General features: G+C 44.9%; 1 protein-coding gene across 1 annotated transcript in view; it reads right to left on the bottom strand.

Annotated features, from left to right (window-relative positions):
• The window catches only part of RYR2 (ryanodine receptor 2), a 725,812-nt gene that overhangs the window by 406,191 nt on the left and 294,663 nt on the right, over window positions 1–24,958 (bottom strand). The window contains exon 25 of the mRNA XM_061624580.1: window positions 20,930–21,089. Coding sequence (XP_061480564.1) covers window positions 20,930–21,089 — 160 coding nt within the window. The remainder of the gene's footprint in view (window positions 1–20,929; window positions 21,090–24,958) is intronic.

Raw genomic sequence — 24,958 nt, 5'->3', positions numbered from 1 at the left:
GGAACATGTGATACACTCCAATGAGAAAGCTAAGCAGAAGCATTAGTACAGATACCAAATAAAGGGAAACAATATGTTTATGAAAGAACTAAGCTTGCTTCCATATACCCATTTTAGTAACACTTCCAGCTAATTGAAGAAATGCAGTACTTCAGAAGCAGCACTAATACAACAGGTTTTAGTGTAGAAGCAGCTTTTCTTTTTCTTTCTTGATGCCTGGGTATTTCTCACTTCATTTTTATACTACTTCATATGAAGCACTCTTCAAGATGTCTCGGTAACATACAGTGCAGTAGTATGCAAGCCTAAAGACTTCTGAATTCATTGGGACTTACTCTGATGTAAGGGTGCATACAGCTGCAGCCTTAGCCACTGAACACATGGGGCTTATGTCTAACTATACATCAGAGCTTGGAAAAATTACTTTTTTTGAACTACAACTCCCATCAGCCCCAGCCAGCATGGCCACTGGATTGGGCTGGTGGGAGTTGTAGTTCAAAAAAGTAACTTTTCCAAGCTCTGCTATACATATATAGGACTGCACTGTTACTTGTGCTGGCTTTTCCCACACTAAGGCTGCAATCCAATACATGTCTACTCAGAAGTAAGCTCCATTGGGTTCAATGGGACTTACTCCCAGGTAAGTGTGTATTATTTATTTTATTTATTTATTGAATTTATTAGTCACCCATCTGGCTGGCTGTCCAGCCACTCTGGGCAACGTACAAAATAGGCATACAAAACCTAGACATTAAAAATCTAAAAACAATGAAGATAAAATCTAGCCAACCCCAAAAGCCTGCCTGAAGAGCCAGGTCTTCAAGGCGTGGCGGAAACTCATCATGGAAGGGGCATGGCAGAGTCCATTTGGGAGGGAGTTGCACAGGGTGGGGGCCACAACTGAAAAAGCCCTCTCTATAGTCCTCACCAGTTTGTCTGTATTGGATTGCAGCCTATGGCAGCAATTCTATGTGCATTTATAGCAACCCTACTGAACTAAATGGGATTTACTTTTGAGTAAACATGCATACACTTGCTATAAAAGAGGGCTGAAATAAGAAAACAGATATTAGAAACCAAATGATGGCTAATACTGCAAAAAAGGAGGAAGATTATTAGATAAGAATTCACCAATGAACTTTGTTGCATGCAGATTTACAGAGTATGAATGGTGTGGATAAACACAGAAAGAACAATTGGACTGGAGCACATCTGAGAGACGTAGAAAAGTCTAGAATGTTTTAGTCTAAACAAAGAAAGAAAAACCTGTTCAGTGTTCTATGCAGAAGACAACTTGGCTCAGTAAAATATGACATACAGGACTTGTGGGGGTGGGTCCTTAAAATGGAATATATGTATAAAAAGATGGATGTTATTTCCATCACACTATCATGGATTCACCACATAAATGAAAAATATGTAAGAAGTAGATAAGCATATACACCTATTCTTATCCCGCAGGAACTGCCCCTATTTAGATTTGGAATATTTTTTTTCCATGCAGCCATTTCAGTGGAGAATGCCAGGAAGCTGGAAAAATTGAATAGTTTAACTGACATTGGCACTCTCAGCCAATAAAGAACAACTCTGCCTTGGTCTATAAAAGGTCTGAGCCAGATTTTCAGGGTCAACCCACATGGATCTAGCTTGCTTGAGGTTACTGGCCCCACCTGTTTGCCAGGCTTCCATCAGACTTGGACTAGACTGGCCTTCCCACCCATCTTCTCTCCCTACCGCCGGTACAAATCTTCCCTGCATTCTTTTAGTGTTAGGAGATTTCTCTAGGTCACTTAGTAGGTCTTCCAGTTCAGATTATTTCTGAATATTATTTACAGCATTTTGCATAGCCCCTAGAGGGCTCAGAAGGGTAAGACTTAAAAGGGCTGTTCCTAATAGAAATCTCTGTAGTTTGGGAGAGTGAGGAAGAGGCCCAGAGAGGCTTGCCTGGCACCTACATTGTGGTATCTTGGGTGCCAGGTGAAGACCTTTTCATTTTCCCAGGGTTTTAATCTTAAAATCTTTATATTCTTTTAAAATCCTTTTCACTGATAGGCTAATATGGTCATAGACTGTTTAATAAAACCACAGTTTCCAAGTCACCTGCATTAGTCAGACATCATATGGAATCCTGTGTCCATTTCTGGATACCACACTTTAAAAAAGAATACTGACACTGAAACAGGTTCAGAGTAACAAAAATAGCCACAGGTTACAGAAAACAATGAAGAAAGGTTGAAGAACTGGAGCCTGAAGAAGACTGAAAGGGGACAAAATAGCATTGTTCACATAGAGGAGAACAAATACTTGTTCTCGGATGCCCCAGAGGACAGGACTAGATCAAATGGACTTAAGTTACACGAGGGTAGTTTTCAGTTGAACATTAGAAGAAAGAGCTAGATGACCTACAAGACTCCCTCCAACTCTTTTTAGTGATATATCCACAGCTGTTTGGGGTACAAACTGGCAGGATACCAATAGATAAAGCCTTATGTAGCTTAGGACCCCAATAACTCAAGGATGCCTCTCCCGCACATAAACCAATCCAGACCCTGCATTTGTCATCTGAGGCTCTTCTCCATGTGCCCCCTTCCAAGGGAGGTGCAGAGCTGACAACATAAGAATGGGCCTTCTCAGTGGTGGTTCCCTGTTTGTGGAATGCTTTCTTCATGAAGGCATGCCTGGCACCATCCAAAAACATTTTTATTTACAAAGGCTTTTGGCCCTTAATTTGGATGATTCTTAGTTATGTTTGTGATCTCTTTTTGTGTTCATCTTCATAGTGGGGTGGGATGAATTGGATCTGCCTTTTTATATATATTTATGGATGATCATTTTAGGTTATCTTTTTCTTGTTCTTATATTTGATTTTAATGTTTCATTTTTACATTGTAAGTTGCTTTGAGACACTTTTATGAAAAAGTGACAAATAAATACAATAATAGGAGCAGTCATTTTCAGAGACATGCTGGTGATATCGGCTGTGTAGTGAAAGGGATGACAAATGAGGATATGTTGCATTCATCATCATCACATTGTAAAGAAGTTAATGCAACTGTATAGGAAGGGAAGTGTTCATGTGACATGTTCTTGGAAGAACTACAATATGCCATTAGGGGATTTCCACCTGCCTTGACTCCACCCTCCAGTCCTAGAAGCCATCATAAGGGAGCAACTGCCAGAAGAACTGTGAGGGGTCTTTCTGGCCTGTTGGGTCTATGTATAAAAGGTTTTTGAGAGGAGAGGTGTTGCTAGGCACTAATGCCATCAGCTTTGGAGCTATTTTGGGTTGTAAAGATATGGGATATTGTTAATTGACCTAAGGAGCTTTTTGCTCACTTTTTATGTATTTTAAATGTTGATGTAAATTAATTGCTGAACCACTAGTGTTATGTTGCAATGATGTTATAACTTCTGTTATGATTATGCTGTAGGCTGTTTATTTTCTGTTAACCATTTTGAGCACAATTTTTTTGTGGAAAATGTAGGGTATAAGTACATTGACTTACTGCTTTTGCTTGGCAGATTTGCCAGAGCAAGGCTTTCTGCAACAGGTTTCATGTGAATCAGATGTGGGGAACCATTGGTCCTCCACATATTGCAGAACTCTCATCACCTGTAGCCATTGGCTATGCTTGCTAGGGCTAATGGGAGCTGTAGGTCATTAACATCTGGAGGGCCACAGTTTCCCCAGATTAAGGAAGGGAGTTAGGAATTTGATGTCACTTTGTTTCAACAGCTTAAGACTTGTCAGCTTGACAGCAGTTGTGATGCTAGCTTACCTCCCTCCCCTTGACATATCTCTAGCATGAGTGGCTAGGAAGAATACTATGCCATCTTGGCAAATAAAATTAAGTTTAGGAGTTGGGGAAGGGGATTCAGTGTGCAGTGGTAAGGAAATGAGACTTGTTTGGTCCTACCTGTGAATAGGTCTTTTTCATCATGTAACAATGCCATCAGCTGGGAGTTGAGCTCCCCCTAATGAGTGAAGGCAGAATCGCCATTCAAATTTGTAAGGCACTTCTGGCTTTCCATAGCCAGTTCAGTCCAGTTCTATGATGACAAGCCAGACCAGAAGAGATAACAGGACGGAACATCAATAGCAAAACAAAAGGGAAGAATAGATTGGGACTCTCTGCAGACAGAATAAACTAGGAAATGAAAATCTTAATTTTTCAAAAAACAGTTTCATGTAAAGGAAGCTCCCAACTGCAAACAAGAAACAAAAAAACTAGGGACTGGCCCAGATGTCATCGTTACATGCACAAAGAAGACCCATTCACAGGTAGGACCAAACAGTCTCTTCTCTTGTACATGTAGATGACATCAGGTGGGATATACCTAAGCTGGAAAATTGAAGTCAGCAATGTAGAAGAGCTACTGGCCTGGAAGGACATGCTGTAAATGTCAGCTTTGTAGTGCTTAATAAAGGAGTTGGGAATAGCCCAGGTGGCCACTCGACAGACCTCCTGCAAAGGGGCATTCAGGGAGAAGGCTGCCCAGGTTGCAGCTGCTCTTATAGAATAGATCAAAATCTTGGTTGGTGGTGGCAGATGACATATAGGCCAATATGATACACACCTTGATCCACTGGGCCAACATTGAGGAGGAAACCTTCCTTCCCAGGGAAGCAGGATAGAAGGACAAAAAAAGGGAGTCTGATTGGCGGAACGGATTAGTGCAAGAAATACAAAACCTTCAGTGCCCATTAAATGTCTAGAGAATGCCAAGCCTTCTCAGTGGAGTGGACCAGAGAGGGACAGAAAGCAGGACAAATAAGTTCTTGTTGGCAGTGAAAGGGTAAAAGAATTTTAGGAAGCAAGCACAGGTTAGTATGAAGAATCACCCTGTCCTTATGAAAAACACAAAGATGTTTGGCGACAGAAAAAACATTAAGTTCAGATACCCCTCTAGCAGAAATGATAGCCGCTAAAAACCAAACTTTAAAGGACAGTAAATCAAAGAAAACAGATTTAAAGGTTCAAAGGGAGGCTTCTGTGGGGCACATGTGGGAAAGCGGTGTTGAATTGGAGGTGAAAATAACAAGACACCAAGTAGGAAACATTTTAGGAAGGGATGATATCCCAAGGGTCTGCTTGGATCCTTCGATTACAGACAGGATAAAGTGGAGAAAACATGCTCTATTTAGCTGGTACACAGCTGAGCTGATGGAGGTGGTCTCGGGTGTACTGTTGAGATCCTCCAGACTGTTGGTTCTGGGGGATGTCAACATCCATGCCAAGGCCACCTTATCCAAGGAGGCTCAGGATTTCATGGTCTCCATGACAACCATGAGACTGTCCCAATATGCCATAGGCATAACACATATAGCAGGACATACTGTAGACTTGGTTTTTGCAACTGGACATGGAGATGGTGATCTGAATGTGGGGGGGGCTTACATCAGTCCCTCTGTCATGGACATATCACTGCCTGCTGAAGTTTAGACTCACAGCAGCATTTCCCTTCTGCAAGGGTGGGGGACCTATTAGGTTGGTCTGCCCCAGAGATTAATGGATCCGGATGGTTTCCAAAGGGCTCTGGGGAGTTTTCCAGCTGATAGGGCTGGCACTGCTGTCGAAACCCTGGTTGAAGGGTGGAATACAGAAATGACCCGGGCAGTTGACATGATTGCTCCTGAGCGCCCTCTCCTGTGTAGAGCTCGTAAGGCTCCATGGTATACTCCAGAGCTGAGAGCGATGAAACAATATAGGAGACGGCTTGAGTGCAGATGGACACTAACTCCTGGTGATTGCAATTACATATTGGTAAGTGCCTGTGGTACGCTGTATTTAGGGGCAGTGAGGGCAGCAAAAAACAATATTTTGCTGCCACTATCAAATCATCACTCTGCCGCCCAGCGGAGCTCTTCAGAATTGTCCGGGGGTTATTACACTCTGGCCCCAAGGACATGGCAGAACCATCTGAGGCCCACTGTAATGAATTTGCTAGGCACTTCCAGGATAAAATCTCTAGCATCTGCCAGGACTTAGACTCCAGTGTTATAGAAGGTGAATCAAGCGAGGTATCCAGAGCACAGCCTTGTCCCGATTTCTTGGATGAGTTTCAGTTGGTGCAGCTTGAGGACGTTGACAAGGTGCTTGGACAGGTTTGTGCAACCACTTCTGTGCTGGATCCTTGCCCTTCTAGGCTAATAAAAGCTAGCAGGGATGGAACAGCCGGCTGGGCCAGGGAAGTGATTTATGCCTCTCTGCGAGAGGGGGTGGTCCCTGGCTGCCTGAAAGAGGCGGTAGTTAGACCACTCCTGAAGAGGCCCTCCCTGGACCCAGAAAATCTTAATAACTATAGGCCGGTAGCAAATGTTCCATTCCTGGGCAAGGTCCTTGAACGAGTGGTGGCAGGCCAGCTCCAGACACTCTTGGATGAGACCAATTATCTGGATCCATTTCAGTCGGGTTTCAGGCCTGGTTTTGGTATGGAAACAGCCTTCGTCACCCTGTATGATGACCTCTGCTGGGAGAGAGACAGGGGGAGTGTGACTCTGTTGATTCTCCTTGATCTCTCAGTGGCTTTCGATACCATTGACCATGGCATCCTTCTGGGAAGACTGGTTGAGTTGGGAGTGGGAGGGACTGCATAGTGGTGGTTCCACTCCTACTTGGTGGGTCGGCTCCAGAAGATGGTGCTTGGGGAACATTGCTCGGCACCCTGGACTCTCCAGTATGGGGTTCCACAGGGGTCAGTTCTGTCCTCCATGCTGTTCAACATCTACATGAAACCATTGGGTGCGGTCATCCGGAGCTTTGGAGTGCGTTGCCATCAGTATGCTGATGACACACAGCTCTATTTCTTCTTTTCATCTTCTTCACGTGAGGCTGTCAATGTGCTGAACCAGTGCCTGGCTGCGACAATGGACTGGATGAGGGCTAATAAACTGAGGCTCAATCCAGACAAGACTGAGATGCTGCTAGTGAGGGTTCTTCTGACCGGATGGTGGATGTTCAACCTGTCCTGGATGGGGTTGCACTCCCCCTGATAGAGCAAGTTCGTAGCTTGGGGGTTCTCCTACAACCATCTCTGTCACTTGAGGCTCAGGTAGCCTCGGTGGCACGGAGTGCCTTCTACCAACTTTGGTTGGTGGTCCAGCTACATCCCTATCTGGACAGGGAGAACCTCACTTCAGTTGTCCATGCTCTGGTAACCTCCAAGTTAGATTACTGCAATGTGCTCTACGTGGGGCTGCCTTTGAAGATGGTTTGGAAACTGCAGCTTGTGCAAAATGCAGGAGCCAGATTGGTAACAGGGACCAGATGGTTCAAACATATAAAACCGATTCTGGCCCACTTGCATTGGCTGCCTGTATGTTTCTGAGCTCGATTCATGGGTGCTGGTTTTAACCTATAAAGCCTTACACGGCCTGGGACCACAATACCTGATGGAATGCCTCTCCTGACACGAACCCACCCGTATACTACGCCAACATCAAAGGCCCTCTTCCGGGTGCCTACTCGGAGAGAAGCTGGGAGTCTGGCAACAAGGGAGAGGGCCTTCTCAGTGGTGGCCCCCAAATTATGGAATGATCTGTGTGATGAGGTGCATCTGGCACCAACACTGTTATCTTTTTGGTGCCAGGTCAAGACTTTCCTCTTCTCCCAGGCATTTTAGCATGTGTTTTTAAATTGCTTTTTGAAAATGTGTTTTTAAATTTGTATATTTGTTTTTAATGTTTTTAATTTTTGTAAACTGCCCAGAGAGCTTCGGCTATGGGGCGGTATACAAATGCAATACATAAATAAATGAGGGGCACCTGGAAACCAACATGGTATCTATCACCAGTGGAAGAAGGCCAGATTTAATGAAGCATGACCTCTCAATTTCTAGGCATGAATGGCCAGCCTGGCCAGATCTGGATGGAGAAACTGGCCCTGGGAGAGCAGATCCACGTGCAGAGGAAGCGGCCAAGACGGAGTCACCACCAATTTGACCAGCTCAGAGAACCAGGGCCTCTGAGGCACACTGGAGCTACCAGCAGGATAGTTGCCTGTTCTTCTCTCACTTTCCTCAGGACTCAGGGCAGGAGCAGAAACAGAGGAAAGGCATACAGGAGCCCTGGAGACAATGTGGAGGACCAGTGTGTCCAAGCCCTTCACCGAGGGTGCTACATACTAGAAAAAGAATCTGGGAACTTGTCAATTGTCTGGGATGTGAAAAGATGCACATGAATCCTCCTGAAATGATCCACTAACAGCTAGGAGACCTGAGGATGGAGCTTCCACTTGCCATTGAAAAGCTGTTTCCTGCTCAACCAATCAGCTTGAGCACTGTCATTTCCTCAAAGGTGCTCTTCTGAGAGGGGGTCCAGGTGTTGTTCCGCCCAAAGGAGTAGGAGTGAGGCTTTCTGTTGGAGTGGCCAAGATCTCGACCTCCCATTGGCTGATATGGGCTTTGGCAGTCACATTGTTGGTGTGGAGAAGCACCACCCCCAAGTGCCTCTGGAAGGCAAAGTATTAAAGGTGGCCAGCCCACAACAACTCCTAGAGGTTGATGAGGAGCAAGGACTACTTCAGTGACCAAGTCCCCTGGACCATGCATCCATTGCACAGGGCCACCAGCCTATCAGACTGGCATCCACGGTGATTGCTATCCTGAGGGGATCTACAAGGGAAACTTCTCTCTGGAAGTGTGGTTCCTGAAGCCACAGGGACAGGCGGATTGACCTGGGAACATGAATCAGCTAGTGCTGCTTGGCAGGAATCTCACTCTGAAAATGGACCATTGGTCTCACCTGAAGGGTGATTTTCCTATGAGGACGGACATCACAACGGGTTTTAGCTCCACCTATCGTGCGAAGGCAAGAATGTCTTTGAAGTCAAGACTAGGGACGTCAGGTCCCTCCCACTCTCCAGTTCATTCGCAGCGAGTCTAAGGAGAGATATCTAAAAATACAAGAACAAGGCCAACAGGCCTGGCAGCAGGAAAATAACACAATAGTACCATACATAGTAACATGACTCCAACATAGCGGTATAACAGAACCAGAAGTCTTGACTTCACTTTTAAATTTAAGTATAATAGCGTAACAGTAATATAGGACACATTAGAAAATATATAGTCATCCTCCAACTGGGAGGGTCGTGATGTCCGTCCTCATAGGAAAATCACCCTTCAGGTGAGACCAATGGTCCATTTTCCCTATGAGTCCGGCCATCACAACGGGATGTACCCCAGCAGCCCAAACAGGGAGGGACCACCCACGGGTTAATCCTCATTAAGAACCTGTTGCAACACTCGTCTGCCAAAAGAAGCGTCAGCAGAGGCATAGCGATCAATTTTATAATGCCTTATAAACGAGTGTGGGGTAGACCAGACTGCAGCCCTACAAATATCGGCAACAGGAGCATTAGTGGCAAAAGTAGCCGAAGTGGCAGCTGACCTGGTAGAATGAGCCATTATACTAGCTGGAACTGACAGCTTCAGAGACTCATATGCTAAAGTAATACATGCCCTTAACCAACGGGATAAGGTAGGATTGGAAACTTTATGCCCCATAGACCTTGGATGAAAGGATACAAACAGAGACTCAGTTCGTCGTATATCCTGGGTCCTAGACAGGTAGGTCTTGAGAGCCCTCCGGACATCCAACGAATGCCAAGCCTTCTCGAGAGGATGGGTAGGATTCGGGCAAAAGGAAGGCAAAACAATGTCCTGGTCGCAATGGAACACTGAATCAACCTTGGGACGGAAGGAAGGATCAGTTTTCAGTACAACAGAGTCCTTATGGAAGACGCAGAGATGGCGAGCGGAAGACAATGCGCCCAACTCCGAAACTCGTCTAGCAGATGTGATTGCAATCAGGAACAAGACCTTGAAGGACAGTATACGAAGAGGCACAGTCCTGATGGGTTCAAACGGAGGGCGTTGCAAAGCCTGCAGAACCTTCGGCAAACTCCATGAGGGAAACCGATGGACAACAGCCGGAGAGCGTAGGGCGACTCCCCTCAAAAAACGTTTGATGAACGGATGTGAAGAAATATGATCTCCAGGAGAGGACACTGAGAGAATGGACGACAGAGTGGACGCATGTCGACGTAGAGTGTTAGGTCGAAGTCCCATCATAAAGCCGCTATGGAGAAATTGCAGCACCTGATGCACAGTGGCTTGGGATGGATCATGGTGGTGGGACTGACACCACTTGGCGAAAGCCACCCAGGTATGTTGATAAATACGGGTGGTAGATGGTCTTCTCGAGGCCAAAATAATATCAATCACAGCGTCAGACAGTCCAGCTGACCTCAAATGTCCCTGTTCAAACGCCACGCTGTTAGATTGAACCAAGTAGGGTCCTGGTGCAGTACTGGACCCTGGGATAGAAGGTCTGGCCTTACTGGAAGTGTCCAAGGATCCATCATTGACATTGCCAGAAGATCTGAGAACCACGGTCGGCGTGGCCAAAATGGTGCTATCAGAACCAGCTGTGCCCTTTCGGTTCGCGCCTTCCTCAAGGTTTTGGCTAACAATGGTATGGGAGGAAAGGCGTACAATAGACCGTCTGGCCACGGTGTTGTCAGAGCATCCACTGCTTCTGCTGTTGAGTCCAGGTATCGGGCAAAGTACCTGGGAAGCTGGCAATTGCGACTGGAGGCAAACAGGTCGACTGATAGGGCGCCGAACCGACACTGGAGACAATGGAAAATGGCTGGATGAAGTTTCCATTCTCCCGGAAAGACCTGTTGTCTGCTGAGCCAGTCTGCTGTCACATTCCATATCCCTCTGAGGTGCTCTGCTTTCAGGGATTGTAGATGTTGTTCTGCCCAGACAAAGATGAGGGAGGCTAAGTCCTGCAGAGGACGAGACCCGGTGCCCCCCTGTCTGTTCAAATGTGATTTTACACACGTGTTGTCTGTTCGAATGAGCACATGATGCAAAGGGAACAGAGACTGAAAATGACATAGGGCTAAGTGGACAGCCTTTAGTTCCAGCCAGTTGATGCTTTGTGATTGCTCTGTGTTGGACCAAACCCCCTGAACGTACTGGGAGTTGCAGTGGGCTCCCCAACCGATGAGGCTGGCATCTGTGGTTACAACGGTTCTGCGGGGTTCTCTGAACGACGTGCCCTTGGAGAGGTGTTGAACCTTGGTCCACCAGCGGAAGGAGAGGCGCAGTGCGGGGCTCAAGCGAACTTTGCGATGGTTGGAGCTGGCAATGTCTTTTTGAAAAGGCAACAGAATCCATTGAAGGGGCCGAGTGTGGGCTCGAGCCCATGGGACAATGTGGATTGTAGATATAAACATCCCGAGCGCTCTGGCGAGAAGCATGACGTCTGCGGATGTTTGTTGCATCAGGGACCTTGCGATGCTTGTGATGGCAGTGATGCGATCTGGAGCCAAGAAGACCATTGCCTGCAGGGTGTCCAACATTGCCCCAAGATGTAGTAGGCGTTGCGTTGGTTGGAGATGGCTTTTGTCGAAGTTGACAAGCCAGCCGTAGGCCTGCAAAACATTGAGGGTGATCATTAAGTGATGATGAGCCAGTTCCTCCGACTTGGCCCGTATTAGCAAATCATCCAAATATGGGTAGATATGAACCCCTTGGGTCCGGAGGTAAGCCACTAGGATGAGTAGCACCTTAGTAAACACTCTTGGAGCAGAGGAGAGGCCGAATGGCATCGCTCTATATTGAAAATGCTGGTGGCCAAAAGCAAACCGAAGAAACTTTCTGTGGGCTATGCAAATGGGCACATGGAGATACGCTTCCTGAAGGTCGATAGAAGCCAGGAAGTCTCCTTCATGCAGACTCTCCGTAATGGAGTGGAGTGATTCCATTTTGAACCTGCGATATGTTACAAAACGGTTGACAAACTTGAGGTCCAATACCGCCCTCCATGATAAATCACGTTTTGGCACAGCAAATAGGAGGGAGTACACCCCTTCCGACCTCTCAGTTGTGGGAACTGGCTCTATCGCCGCTATGTCCAAGAGGTGGTGTATAGCTGTCTGCATAATGTTGTGCCTGGCTGGTGCCCTTGGGCAAGGGGACGGATGGAATCTGTCTGATGGGGTTGCCCAGAACTCTATGGCATAGCCATAACTGAAAAGGTCCCTGATCCAGGAGACCGTAGTAAGGCGCAGCCATCAATCTCCAAAATTAAGTAATCTGCCACCTATGGGGAGGGAGTTAAGACTACTTGCGTAGGCGAGGGCCTCCCTTATATGAGGACGATGAGTTGCCCCTGCGCCCTTGGTACTGACCTCTGCCCTGGAAGCGTCGGTTCCAGGAGCCCCTGAATGCGTTGGGGTCATATGGTCTGAAGTCGCGGCCTCGTACTCCTGGCCGCGTTCCTCGAAAGGGCTGGTTAGAACGGAAGGAAGGGAATCGCCTGAAAGGCCTGTGGTCGATGTTCTTGACTGTGGCCAGAACCGGTTTGTGGGCGTCTTTTGGATCAACCAGCACTGCCTTTAGAGCTTCCTCGCCGAAGAGTAGAGATCCGGAGTAAGGAGCCCTGGACAGATTCAATCTGGCCGCTGAATCAGCTTGCCAGTGGCGAAGCCAGAGGGTGCGACGAGCGACTATTTGAGCCGTCATGGCTCGTGCCCCTAATTGAGTGGCATCCAGAGTGGCATCGGCCACAAAAGCTGCTGTCTTGCGCAATTTCAATAGTGCTCTTCTGAGGGTGACAGGATCAGGGTTAGCATCCTCTAGGTCATCCAGCCACATCATAGACGCTCTGGAGAAGATGGAGGCTGAAGCGGAGGCACGCATGGCCAGGGCAGTGGCCTCGTGATTCTTGCGGAGGGCGAAGTCTATTTGTCGCTCAGTAGTGTCTTTTAGGTGGGATTCCCCTTCCCTGGGCAAAAGAGATCGTGAAACGAGGTGAGCGATTGGTTCATCTATGCCAGGGACATCTAACTTGGTGGCAAAGTCTGGGGCTAGGGCGTAAAGTCTGTCAGCCAGGTTCTTGAAGCGTCGAGCTTTGAGTGGATGGGCCCATTCTTCAGAGGCTAATTTGGTAATTAGGTCCGGCACCGGGATGTAGTGTTCAGTAGGTGCAGGGGATTTGAGAACCTTGGCCCCTTTGATAGCTGGGGCGGGCGAAGTTGAAGGCACAGTTTGGAGACCAAGGGTATTAACTACCCTGCGTGCTAGCGGCTGATAGTCTGAGGTATTAAACAAGCGATACGATGTATCCTCCTCATGATCTGAATAGTCGCTCCAGTCGTCTCCTGCGACATGGTCAGTGAAGGTTGACTCCTCCGCATACGAGGCTTCGTCCGTACATCTGCCTCTGGCTACATCAAAGATCTGGTGAACCGGAAGCATGAGCTTCATGGCACGCATGTTGGACCATGTTAAGTGGAGGTATGGCAGGAACTTGTGGTAGTGACTGCATTTGGGTGAAAAGTGCCAGCATGGCTTGAAGTTGGGAGAGGAAATCAGGAGACAGCTGCAGACCGGATGTGGCAGATGTATGTGCCTGAGGAACTATTGGAACAGATGTTTGGGGCGGTAAAATGGAGGGAGGTTCGTTAGGCGAACACGGGGGAAAACCAACAAACTCTTCCTTGTCAGAGGCAGCAGCAGGGGAATGGAGAATATCGCTTATGTGTGCCTGTGCTGTGGTGGTGGTTGGCACAGAGACATAACGTGGGCGCTTTGGTTTACTATGGCTGGAAAGATGTTTTGTCTTAGCCAGTGCTTTGGTATGTCTGGTCTTAGTCGTGTTAGAATGTTGTGGCTTGGCTGATTGTGGCATGCCTGGCTGATCTGGCACCATATGGGTTGATGGCGACATGCCTGGCTGTTCTGCCATCTTATATTAACTTGGGTGCAGTACACTGCCACGGAGGGGGCAGAATGTAAAGACCCGAACTGGCACAGCGTACTACCACGGAGGGGGTAGGATACACTGGCAGATGGCGAAGTGCACTGCCACAGAGGGGGCAGAATGCACTGAGGTATCAGCGTTAATATAACATAGGCTGTTTAAGAGTTGGTACACTCAGATTAGTGCTGCAGGCTGGGTTTCAGGTTTGGTTCACGACCTCAGAGGGGGCAGGACCAATATAAATCAGATTTAGTATAAATCAGCCACTAAGAGTAAAGCTCCAGCCTTGATAATACCATCCAGCCACTAGGATAAAAGCTCCAGCCTTGAGAATACAATCCAGCCACTAGTATTAGAGCTCCAGCCTTGATAAAATAATCCAGCCCACTAGGATTGGAGCTCCAGCCTTGATAATATAATCCAGCCACTAGGATTACAGCCACAGTAAAATAGTGTGAAAATCAGCCCTGTGTAAGTCTGTCTGCAGCACGTATACAACACACATACGGATAGATAGCCTGCAAGGGAGGTATCCAATGGTTAGTACGGGTAACAAAAAAGGCGGGAAATTTGAATTCCAAAAATGGCGCCCGGAAAAAGAGAGCGGGAAAAAATGACGGAGAGAGAAGAAGCAATGGCGGCCGTCTGGAAGCGAACTGGGGGAAGGTCTGCCCAGCGCTGTCTCCCAGGAGGAACCGTGGGGCCGAAAACCGCACTAGCGGCTCTAAAAAACCCCCAGGAGGGAAAATGCAGTAAGGGAAAAGTGGCAGCTACCACAGAGAGAGCCGCCGTCGCTGTCTGCAAAGCCCTTCGCAGTGGGAAATTAAAGCCACGTAGCGAGGGTGAGCTGAGGTAACGGAACTACTGGAGTAGCCGCAGCCACAGGTTAAAGGGGAAGAAAAACGGACCCGGGCAGGCTAAATCGGGTGACGGGGGAACGGCGGGAGCTGCAGCCGCAAGCTCCCGCTGAGATCGGAAGAGCCGCAGCGGGGGGGGGGAAGCTCAACAACTATCAAAAACAAAGAAAACCGCAGCCGCGGTCTCTGAGGTAGTCCCCAGACACTGGATGCAACAGAGCCGGGGGGGGGGGATCTCAAAAACGGCCAAAAACCAAGAGAACCGCAGCCGCGGTCTCAGAGGGAGCCCCCAGTCAAGGAAGGAAAGAAAATCGAAAGGAATAGCTCAGCGTTGGGAAAATAGTGAAGAGAGCCGCAGCCGCGGTCTCTGTAGGGACCCTAAGTGAGCTACACACAAAACAGAAAAAAGGAAGGATTTGAAGACAACACAAACAAATATGAGAGACTTAGCTCAATGCTATGCTATAATTCCAATATTGTTCGTACGAAGGCAAGAATGAACTGGAGAGTGGGAGGGACCTGACGTCCCTAGTCTTGACTTCAAAGACATTCTTGCCTTCGCACGATAGGTGGAGCTAAAACCCGTTGTGATGGCCGGACTCATAGGGAAAAGGGAGGAGCGGCCACTGAAGGGGATGCAAGTGATGTTGTTGAGGGGGAAAGGGTGCTTGTGAGGTCTTGGCTCATCCACAAGAAAAGGTAGTGTCCGGCACCTGGCTGCACAGCTCTGCCTCTCTCTCCTTCCTCTCAGCCCCTCTGTTTCCTCCAATGCTGCCCAGTCCGCCAAGAGAGAAACTGGCCCGAATCTAGACCCCTGATTAAGGGGGAGAAGGAAGGAGAGGGCTTCTCCCCTGCTTCTCAGGTGCCTGTCGGCTTCCTTTGGGGAGGATCTGGTTCGTTCTTGTCTGAACAATCCAACAGTGCCAGGGAAACTCTCCCCTCAGCCACCCTGTGGGAGTCAGGACAGTTATACAAAATCCCAGAAGATCAAGAGGTCCTGAATGGGTTGGAAGTCTGGACCTATGTACTATCAATCTGGCTACCAGAAACCATGACAGGGTGGTGAGTCCCAAGGGAAGGAGGAGAAGCAGACAAGTCCCTAGCTAAGCCTTCCAACAGCACATCCCTGATCTGGTGCAACATAAGAGGTGTGAGCTGTAACCCAGGAGCCTCTGATGAAGCAGCCTGGAAGAAGAGGGCAGGTTCCTAGAGTTCCCAACCAGAGCTATAGGGACACGTATGGATGTAGAATACTGGAAACATAGGAAGCTCAGCAGAAGAATCAGCTGAAAAGCTGTGATCCAAAGTCCTCCTGCCACCTTCATCAGACAGGTCTTCTTGTGCTCTCAAACTCCTACATGCCAAGCACTGGTGGCCCCCTTTGGACAGGTCCTTGCCTGGACCACAGCCCCCCCCTCCTCCTGAGATACAACTGGAGGACAAAGGCAGAGAGAAAAGCATGCTGCTGGTACTGGGATCTCTCTCTCAAACCAGACATATTAAATGGGGCCAAACAAGGAGTGCCAACAGTGCTTGACTGAACCACAGCCCCAGAGAGAGAATGCACTGTAGCCTGACCCAGGAGTGAAGTGGAGAGAACTGATTTTTCAGACACAAGAGGCAGCAGCACAGGCAAAGAGGCCATATCTATGTCTTGTGTCTTGGGGGGCCAGGAGACTGGCAGTAGAAGTACTATGTCTCCCAGACTTCTGCTTGCTTTTGCCCATCCTGTGTAGCTGGTGGCCAGAAGCCACTAGAGTGCTGTTGGGCAGCAGAAAAGACAAGCAGGCTCTGAAAAATGGTGGTCACAATGTGCAAGTGAAATAGCACCCACAATGGCGGGCATGACTAAAGTGATAATGATGAGTGAGGGAAAGGTGGCAGGAAGAGAAGGATCAAGGCAGCAGGGGCCAAGGGACTGAGGAGACCAACAATTGAAGAAGCAGGAGCACAAGGGAATTCACAGAAACTGAGAGACAAACAGAGGGAGGCTTTTTGGTTTGTTTGTTTCTTAAAAGGAACAATGGAGGTGAAGAGAAGTAAAGAACTATGGGGTCAGAACACAATGCAGGGAACGCACATCGCAAGAAAAAACACTGGAGAACAGAAGAACAGAGTTTTAAAACAGGCCTGAGCCAAGGGTGAAGCAGAGAGCTCGCTATCCACGACCGCTGAGGATGAAGGCAGAATCAAACTAGACTGAACCAGCTGAGGAAAGCCAGAAGTGCCTTATAAATTTGAACAGCGATCCTGCCTTTGACCTCTAGGGGATCTCAACTCCCACCTGATGTCCTCTACATGCTTGAAAGAAATATAGTTCTACCATCTACCTTAGGAGAAGGGCTGCAGACACTGGAAAAATGTATCTGCAACTGTCTTTGTAATAATTTGTAATTCCTTTGGCCTTAGCCCAAGCTCCTTCAATCTGGGCAATTCTGATTGTCCCTAACCAGCTCCTGCAACATTTAAGACTCAGCTGATATTGCAACAAATTAATTTTAAAAAATCACAAGTCTAGCAAAGAATATGTATGGGTGTGTGCACACACACATGCTTATACCACACTTTGATCATAAACATATTGACTTGGAAGTTAAGCTCCACTGATATCATAAAACTTAAGGGAAGTGCACTTAAGATTGCAAATCCTAGTTACAAAATTCACTTTAAAAAAAGGAATAGCAATATTAAAAATATTTGACAGAAATTGTGCCCAATTATTTATCTCTGTTCTGAAAACCACAAGGACTTCAGTAATCTCATTCAAAATACCTATAATAAATGAAAAAATGAAATGCAAAATTAAACAGGCAGAATATTGAATATCAATACTGTACTTAACTCATGGTTCACTAAACTACTATTGTACAACTATGTTCAGTTCAGCTTAATTTATGTCAGGGGTCACAAGATGTCATTCCAGGGCTCTTTTGTATGAGTAGGCCATTTCAGAAGAATGGAAAGTGATACTTAAAAGAGTCTGCATCTAAGCACTTGTGGAACAGTTCTCTCATCACTAAGTAAGTAGGATAAGGACAACAGTTTCTAGGTTGGCGAAATTATGCTCCAACACTCTTATTTCCTCATAACTGTATAATAAGAGAAAAATCCCAATTTCCACCCACTCATCACCCTTCATTATATAGCTTTTATTACATTCATATGTCTTTGGGTAGATGATGAAAAATTGTACAAAATAAATCCTAGAGAATGATTTTTAGGATTATATTTATTTTTTAAAAAAATCATCAGTAAACTTGAATATAAAGCTTATCAGTTCCCAAATTCCCATCCATAATGTGGTGTGTATAACAACTCTGTACATTTCTAGAAAGTGCTATAGAAAGAAATATTTGAAATGGCAATTTATTTCCAACATTACTATATGACATCCTTGATGGAGTATAACCACATACTGTGTTGAAATTGTTTTTGGTGGAAAGTTTTATTGTGTGAAAATAGCCAGAAATTACACAGAAACAGAAATGCAATAGAGAGGTGCTTGCAAGAACACAATGCAAAAAGCATAGAGTTGGTGCAATACAGAAAGCTCTCAATACTGCTGGAAAGAGATGAGATTTGTATCTGATTTCATTTAGAAGTCACATGCCATTTAAGAATTTCAAACTGGATACCTTAGGATACTTTATTTTTTAAAAAAAATGCAAAAGCTTTTGAAGCTCTGAATTTCACTAAAGGTTGAAACTGTAAGTTTTGGCATTTTAATTTAATGTGCATTACTATGAAATGTAAACAACATATTCACAGAGACAGTCACAAAATATGATTTTGAAGAGGCAATTGTAAATCCAATAAGCTAATATTCCATTAGAAATTTTAAATATTTAATCAATTGTTTTCCACCTCTTCATAGTTTGGATAAAATAACATTCCTATAATCAAGTATATACAGTTATAGCATTGCTGATTTAAAATACAGCATTGTATATTTCACTTTGCAATCCTATACATGTTTATTCAGAAGTAAGCCCCAGTGAGGTTTGCTTCCAGGTAAGAGGATATAGGACTGCATACCTGATTGTATAGAGAACATACTTGCACATTTCCTACAACATACTTAAAGTGAATACCCATCCTGGAGTCAATACAGCTGTAGTAACAAGCAATGAGTTACATATAGTAGCCCATGGCTCTGGAAATTAAGGCGCATCTCCATCTGCTTCAAAAGATGCATCCAGCCTTGTCAGTAGAAATCAGAAGAGCATAACAAGCAGATTGGAGATACTTTCAAAAATCTGTCAGTATTAACATTAGCTGTGCATGCAGAAGCTGCTTCTGCTTGCATATCTCCTTGATAAACCAAGGCATATACAATTCAATGGTGTCCATGTACTAGGCTTAATATAGATACATGATGAATAACCTAGAAATACATACCTTAAATATGATGCAAGGATACAATTAATAAAACAAGTATTTTGTTTATAAAAATGAGAACAGGCATGCAGATTTTATGTTGTTGTGGTGTCATCACACTATAAAGGCAAAATACTTGGATCCCAAATAAAAGCTGATGATTATGTCATTGCAAAAACAAAAAAGACTTCATTTATATTTTGTTTGTCTTATATTCCAATTAGAAATAAATGAGCTATGGTTATGTTATTACAAAAAGCTTGCTACATTTTGAAAATGATTTTTCTATAACATAGCCGTGATTCTGTTGCAAAGATCGCATCTATTAGAGCTCAGTTTGCCCACTGTGAAATGCTACCGTACTTTCTGGCAGGACTGAAGATGCTTATTTTTAGTATTACAGTATATAATCTGGGTATAGTGGTTTCCTGCAATAGTCAATGGTCATGTTTGGATAACAAATCTCAGGACAACCTGCTTGTTCCTTTGTTAATGCTGTGAGCAAACAAACCACGAAGTCTCCAGTTAACCATAGCTTTCTGTTTTGTCCAAACCAGGAAATTATGGTTACAGCTTCATAACAAGTCAGGATATTAAACCATGGCTTGAAGTTTGTTTTAACTCCTAGCTTGTTCTGAAGGTGGTTACCATAGTTTCTTGGTTTTGATGGAATGGGAAACTACAGTTAATTAGAGGATCCATGATTTAACTGTGGCTTGTGCACAGCTTATTATCTCAGCTTATTAAACAGAGATATGATAATCCAAGCTAGCTCAAGTAATTGCATTTGCCACAAATTTCTTTGGCATTCTTTTGTAAAGATTTGCACTCATAATAATCTACTACGATTTACTTTTCCCCTCCATACCCACCCTGATGCCATTTCTTAGAGATTGAGGTCCAAAATGATGGCAGCAGACCTGTATCTTCAAATGTGGGTTGAAAGCAGAGGTGGTGTGATTTAAAGCACCAAAAAGTGCCCCACATACCATCTTTCTTTCCATGGTTCTTTTTCCCTACCTGCCATCATCTGAGCCTACCTATAACAAAAAGACTTCCGGGGGTGGGCTGTGGGGTCGGAGCAGTGGATGGTGGAGTAAGATTCAGTGCTCCTTTCCAGTACTCTTTTGAAGCTTTAAATCACTGTTTTTCAGCCTTGGGTCCCCAGACATTGCTGGACTGCACCTCCCATCATCCCCAGTCAGCATGGCCAATGGTAAGGGATAATGCAATCCAGCAATATCTGGGGACCTAAGGTTGAAGAATACTGCTTTAAATCATACTCCATCCCAGCTTTAGACATGATGGGGGGGCAGGTCTACTTGCATCACATGTAGTTTGGGCCTGAATAACCTATTCAAACTTGAAGGCTATTCCCTAATCAAAAGTGAGCTGAATGAAGAAAGTGATTGTATTTCAGACTGATGGTATCTGTGCGTTTATTGAAAATAAACATGTAAAAAAGCTCTAACACCCCTGTTCACTGCCACTTAAATCTTCAGATAAAATACCTAATTCCTAGCCACAAATAATGGCATTTCTTATAAAGGAAATTCCAAATGAATCAATTTGTTCTAGATTGCACACTAAAACAGAAACGTATTTTGCCTTCTTTCAGTAGTTATTTAAGCACCTAGACCTTATCCTTACTTATCTCCAAGGAACCCACCACACCTACCCAAATCAGATACTAATTCTCAACCTGATTATAACAAAGTAGTTTCACTGACTTTTTGGTGCCTATTACTTTGGGTAGATTTAGCGCTAGAAATATATAAATTAAACATACAATCAAAATAGAAAATAGCAAGACCTCCAGTAGTCATATTTATCTGCCTTAACACCCTCAAAATATCATTTTAGTTCAACAATATCTGCATGTCAGTGAATTTTCAAGTATCCATGATGGACTTACCTGCTGGATTCCGTATGTCCAACCCTGCCTGATACGATCCCTTGCCCATACATTGTGAGCATTCTCTGCAAGTTTATCAACCATAGCTTCCTGAGAAGCTGTCAGTTTGATACAACTTAGATCCATAGGAGCAGGCTTGTATCCACTAGACAATAGATAACTGTCAAATGGGGAGGAAATACTTCAATGAGAATACTTTTATATGTATTTCTCTAAACATTTAACAATAGCAACAAAACAAGATCACAATTTACATAAATGTTTATTGGGGGAGCAAGGTTTGTATTGTTGCATTGTTCTCTTAAGACCAGTACACCTCTGAAAAAGATACTCCCTCTTCTCCCTAGCTCCAGAGTTGAAGGATGGGATTTGTCAGAGGTGGGGTGGAACACTCAACATGGCAAGTGACTATATAGGACTCAAATATCTGACAGACCGCCTCCCTACAGACCCTCTCAGGTGTTGAGATCACCAGAGGGGGTCCTTTTGGTAGTTCTGCCACCCTCGGAAGCTTGGGAGATGGAGGCGCAGGAGAGACCATTCTCTGTGGCAGCCCCTAAGCTGTGGAACTCCCTCCTCACTGAGGTGTGCCTGGCAACTTCACTGTACAACTTTCAGTGAATGCTGAAAACTCACCTCTTTAACCTGGCCTTTGACACCTGAAATGTGTATTTGTAGGACCCACCCTATTTCTGTGATGTTGTTTAGGTTGCTTTTAACTGTTTTAATCATGTGTTATAAAACTGTTGTAACCTACTCTGGGACCTTTGAGTGAAGGGAGGGTAATAATAATAATAATAATAATAATAATAATAATAATAATAATAATAATAATAATAGGCCCAACTTACCTCCTTCAAAACACAAACAAAAGCACATGAATGCATGTGCTAATGACTTGGTTCCATTGCATTACTTAAATGCTACAATGCAATCATAATCAGGACCTTCCTAACAGTGTCATGTAATAACTTCGGAAAAGCTTCTTATAGCTCAATGCTATGATCTTCTGCCTTGGCAAATGTTTATGATCGGGCACAATGACTGTTATGGCAGTGCAATGTCACAACTAGGGATGGATGAATTTGTCAATTTAGGTTTCTCTCTGTTTCTCATTTTTCCAGTCTTCAGTTCTCCACATTAGTTTGCAATTTTTAAAAGTTTTAAAGTTGCTCACAGTCATGAAAATTCATCAGAATTTTAATGAAAATATCTCCTAATACACATTTTTGCATGCAATTTTGCCTAATATTCACATTTCTGCACCCCTTAAACTTTTCCTTTGATTTTCTTAGAGTGTTGCATCCTCCTCTAGGATGCACACCTTAACATGGTGAGGGGGTTTGAGAGTGTGGAAAAAGCTCAGAGCAATGCCATCAGGAGTCTAGACCAAGAGGCTAGACTCCTAGCAGGGGCACCCAAGGTGGAATGGTTAAAGCTGAGACACCAGACTAAGATGCATCCAGTCTCAGAGGAAGGCAATGGTAAACAACCTCTGAATACCTCTTACCATGAAAACTCTACGAACAAAGTATTCAAAATGCAACACAAGATAGTGCTGGAAGATGAGACCCCATGGTCAGATGGCACTCAGCAAGCTACTGGGAAAGAACAAAGGACAAGTACGAGTAGCACTTTGACTAATGATGCAACTGGGCCAAAGCCAAATAGAAGCCCAGAGGCTGATGTGCACAGATGCAAAAGAAGAGTTTGGAGTTGTACGACGTACACAATAGAAACACAGAATGTGAGAAGCATGAACCAGGGAAAGTTAGAAAATGTCAAGCAAGAAATGGAACACATCAACATTATAATACTTTGGCATGAGTGAATTAAAATGGGCCGGAATGAGACATTTTCAATCAAGCAACAACAAAATATTTTATGCAGGAAATGAAAAATTAAGAAGAAATGCGGTTGCTTTAAAAGTGAGAAGTGATGTAGTAAAAGCAATTAGGAGCTATAACCCAAGGTCTGGGTGAGTTATATCAATGAGATTAAATGGGAAACCTATTGACATAACCATCATCCAAGTCTACACTTGAACGTCAAACACTGAAGAAGAGAATTTGGAGAGATTTTATGCAGAAGTACAGGAAGAAATTGATCACACACCAAAACAAGATGTGCTGATAATCACAGGAGACTGGAATGCAAAAGTAGGGAACAGAGAAGAACTAGAAATTGTGGGGAAATGGGGCTTAGGAGATAGAAATGAAGCAGGAGGAAGACTTACTGAGACTTGCCTTAATATCCCATGCAAGTAAAGTAATGCTCAAGATTCTACAACAAATGCTCTTACCATATATGGAGCAAGAAATGCCAGATGTCCAAGCTACATTTAGAAAGGGAAGAGGTACCAGAGATCATATCGCAAACATATGGATAATGGAACGGACCAAGAAATTTCAGAAGGAAATCACCCTGTGCTTTATAGAGTACAGCAAAACCTTTGATTGTGTAGATCACAAAAACTATGGAATGCTTTAAAAGAAATGGGGGTGCCACAGCAACTGATTGTTTTAGTGTACAACCTATAAACAGCAACTGATTCTTTTAGTGTACAACCTATAAGCTTGACAAGAGGCTACTGTAAGGACAGAATATGGAGAAACCGACTGGTTCCCCATTGGAAAGGGTGTGAGACAGGAGTGTATTTTATCACCCTATTTATTTAATCTACAATAGGGCCCCACTCATACAGCAGATTCCATTCCAGGCCCCCGCCCAAAAGCAAAAACCGCTGGAAAGTGGGGCCCTACTCAGCTGTAATGCAGGAGCTCCCCACGCTCCAACTGACAGTGATCAGCTGGAGCATGCAAGCTCCCCGCCCTACAGCTGATTGCGCACTACAGCAATCAACTGGAGCACAGGAGCTCCCCACGCTCCAACTGACAGGGATCAGCTGGTGCATGCAAGCTCCCCGCCCTACAGCTGACAGGGATCAGCTGGAGTGCATTAGCTCCCCACGCTACAGCTGATTGTGCGCTACAGCTGATCAGAGGCAGTGTGGGGGAGCTCGCATGCTCCAGCTGATCCCTGTCAGCTGTAGCGCACGGTCAGCTGTAGTGTGGGGAGCTCAGGTGCTACAGCTGATTGCTGTCAGCTGGAGAGCGGTGGCTGGAGCTCCGCACACTACGGCTGATTGCCCCACTGGAGCCGCCATATGAGCGGAACACCAAAAAGCGGGGCACCGACAAGCGGGGCCCTACTGTATATGCAGAACATATCATACGGCAAACGGGATTGGACCAAGATGAAGGAGGTGTGAAAACTGAAGGGAGAAATATCAATTATTTAAGATATGCAGATGATATACTACTACTAGCAGAAACCAGTAATGATTTGAAATGAATGCTGATGAAAGTTAAAGAGGAAAGCCCAAAGTAGCACTACAGCTGAACGTCAAGACTAAAGTAATGACAACAGAAGAGGTATGCAACATTAAAGATGACAATGAGGATATTGAACTTGTCAAGGATTATCAATATCTTGGCACAATCATTAACCAAAATGGAGATGAAAGTCAAGAGAAGGCTAGGACTGGGGAGGGCAGCTATGAGAAAACTAGAAAAGGTCCTCAAATGCAAAGATGTATCACTGAACACTAAAGTCAGGATCATTCAGACCATGGCATTCCCAATCTCTCTGTATGGATGTGAAAGCTGGACAGTGAAAAAAGCGGATAAGAGAAAGATCAACTCATTTGAAATGTGGTGTTGGAGGAGAGTTTCATGCATACCATGGACCGTGAAAAAGACAAATAATTGGGTGTTAGAAGAAATTAAACCAGAACTATCACTAGAAGCTAAAATTATGAAGCTTACGTTATCATACTTTGGATGCATAATTTATTTTATTTATTTATTTATTACATTTATATACCGCCCCATAGCCAAAGCTTTCTGGGCGGTTTGCAGCAATTAAAATTATTCACTAGAAAAGACAATAATGCTGGGAAAAACAGAAGGGAGTAGAAAAAGAGGAAGACCAAAGAAGAGATGGATTGAGTCCATAAAGGAAGCCACA

Source organism: Rhineura floridana, chromosome 4 (genome assembly GCF_030035675.1).
Source record: "Rhineura floridana isolate rRhiFlo1 chromosome 4, rRhiFlo1.hap2, whole genome shotgun sequence".
NCBI lineage: Eukaryota > Metazoa > Chordata > Lepidosauria > Squamata > Rhineuridae > Rhineura > Rhineura floridana.
This window is presented reverse-complemented; position numbering and strand designations above follow the sequence as displayed.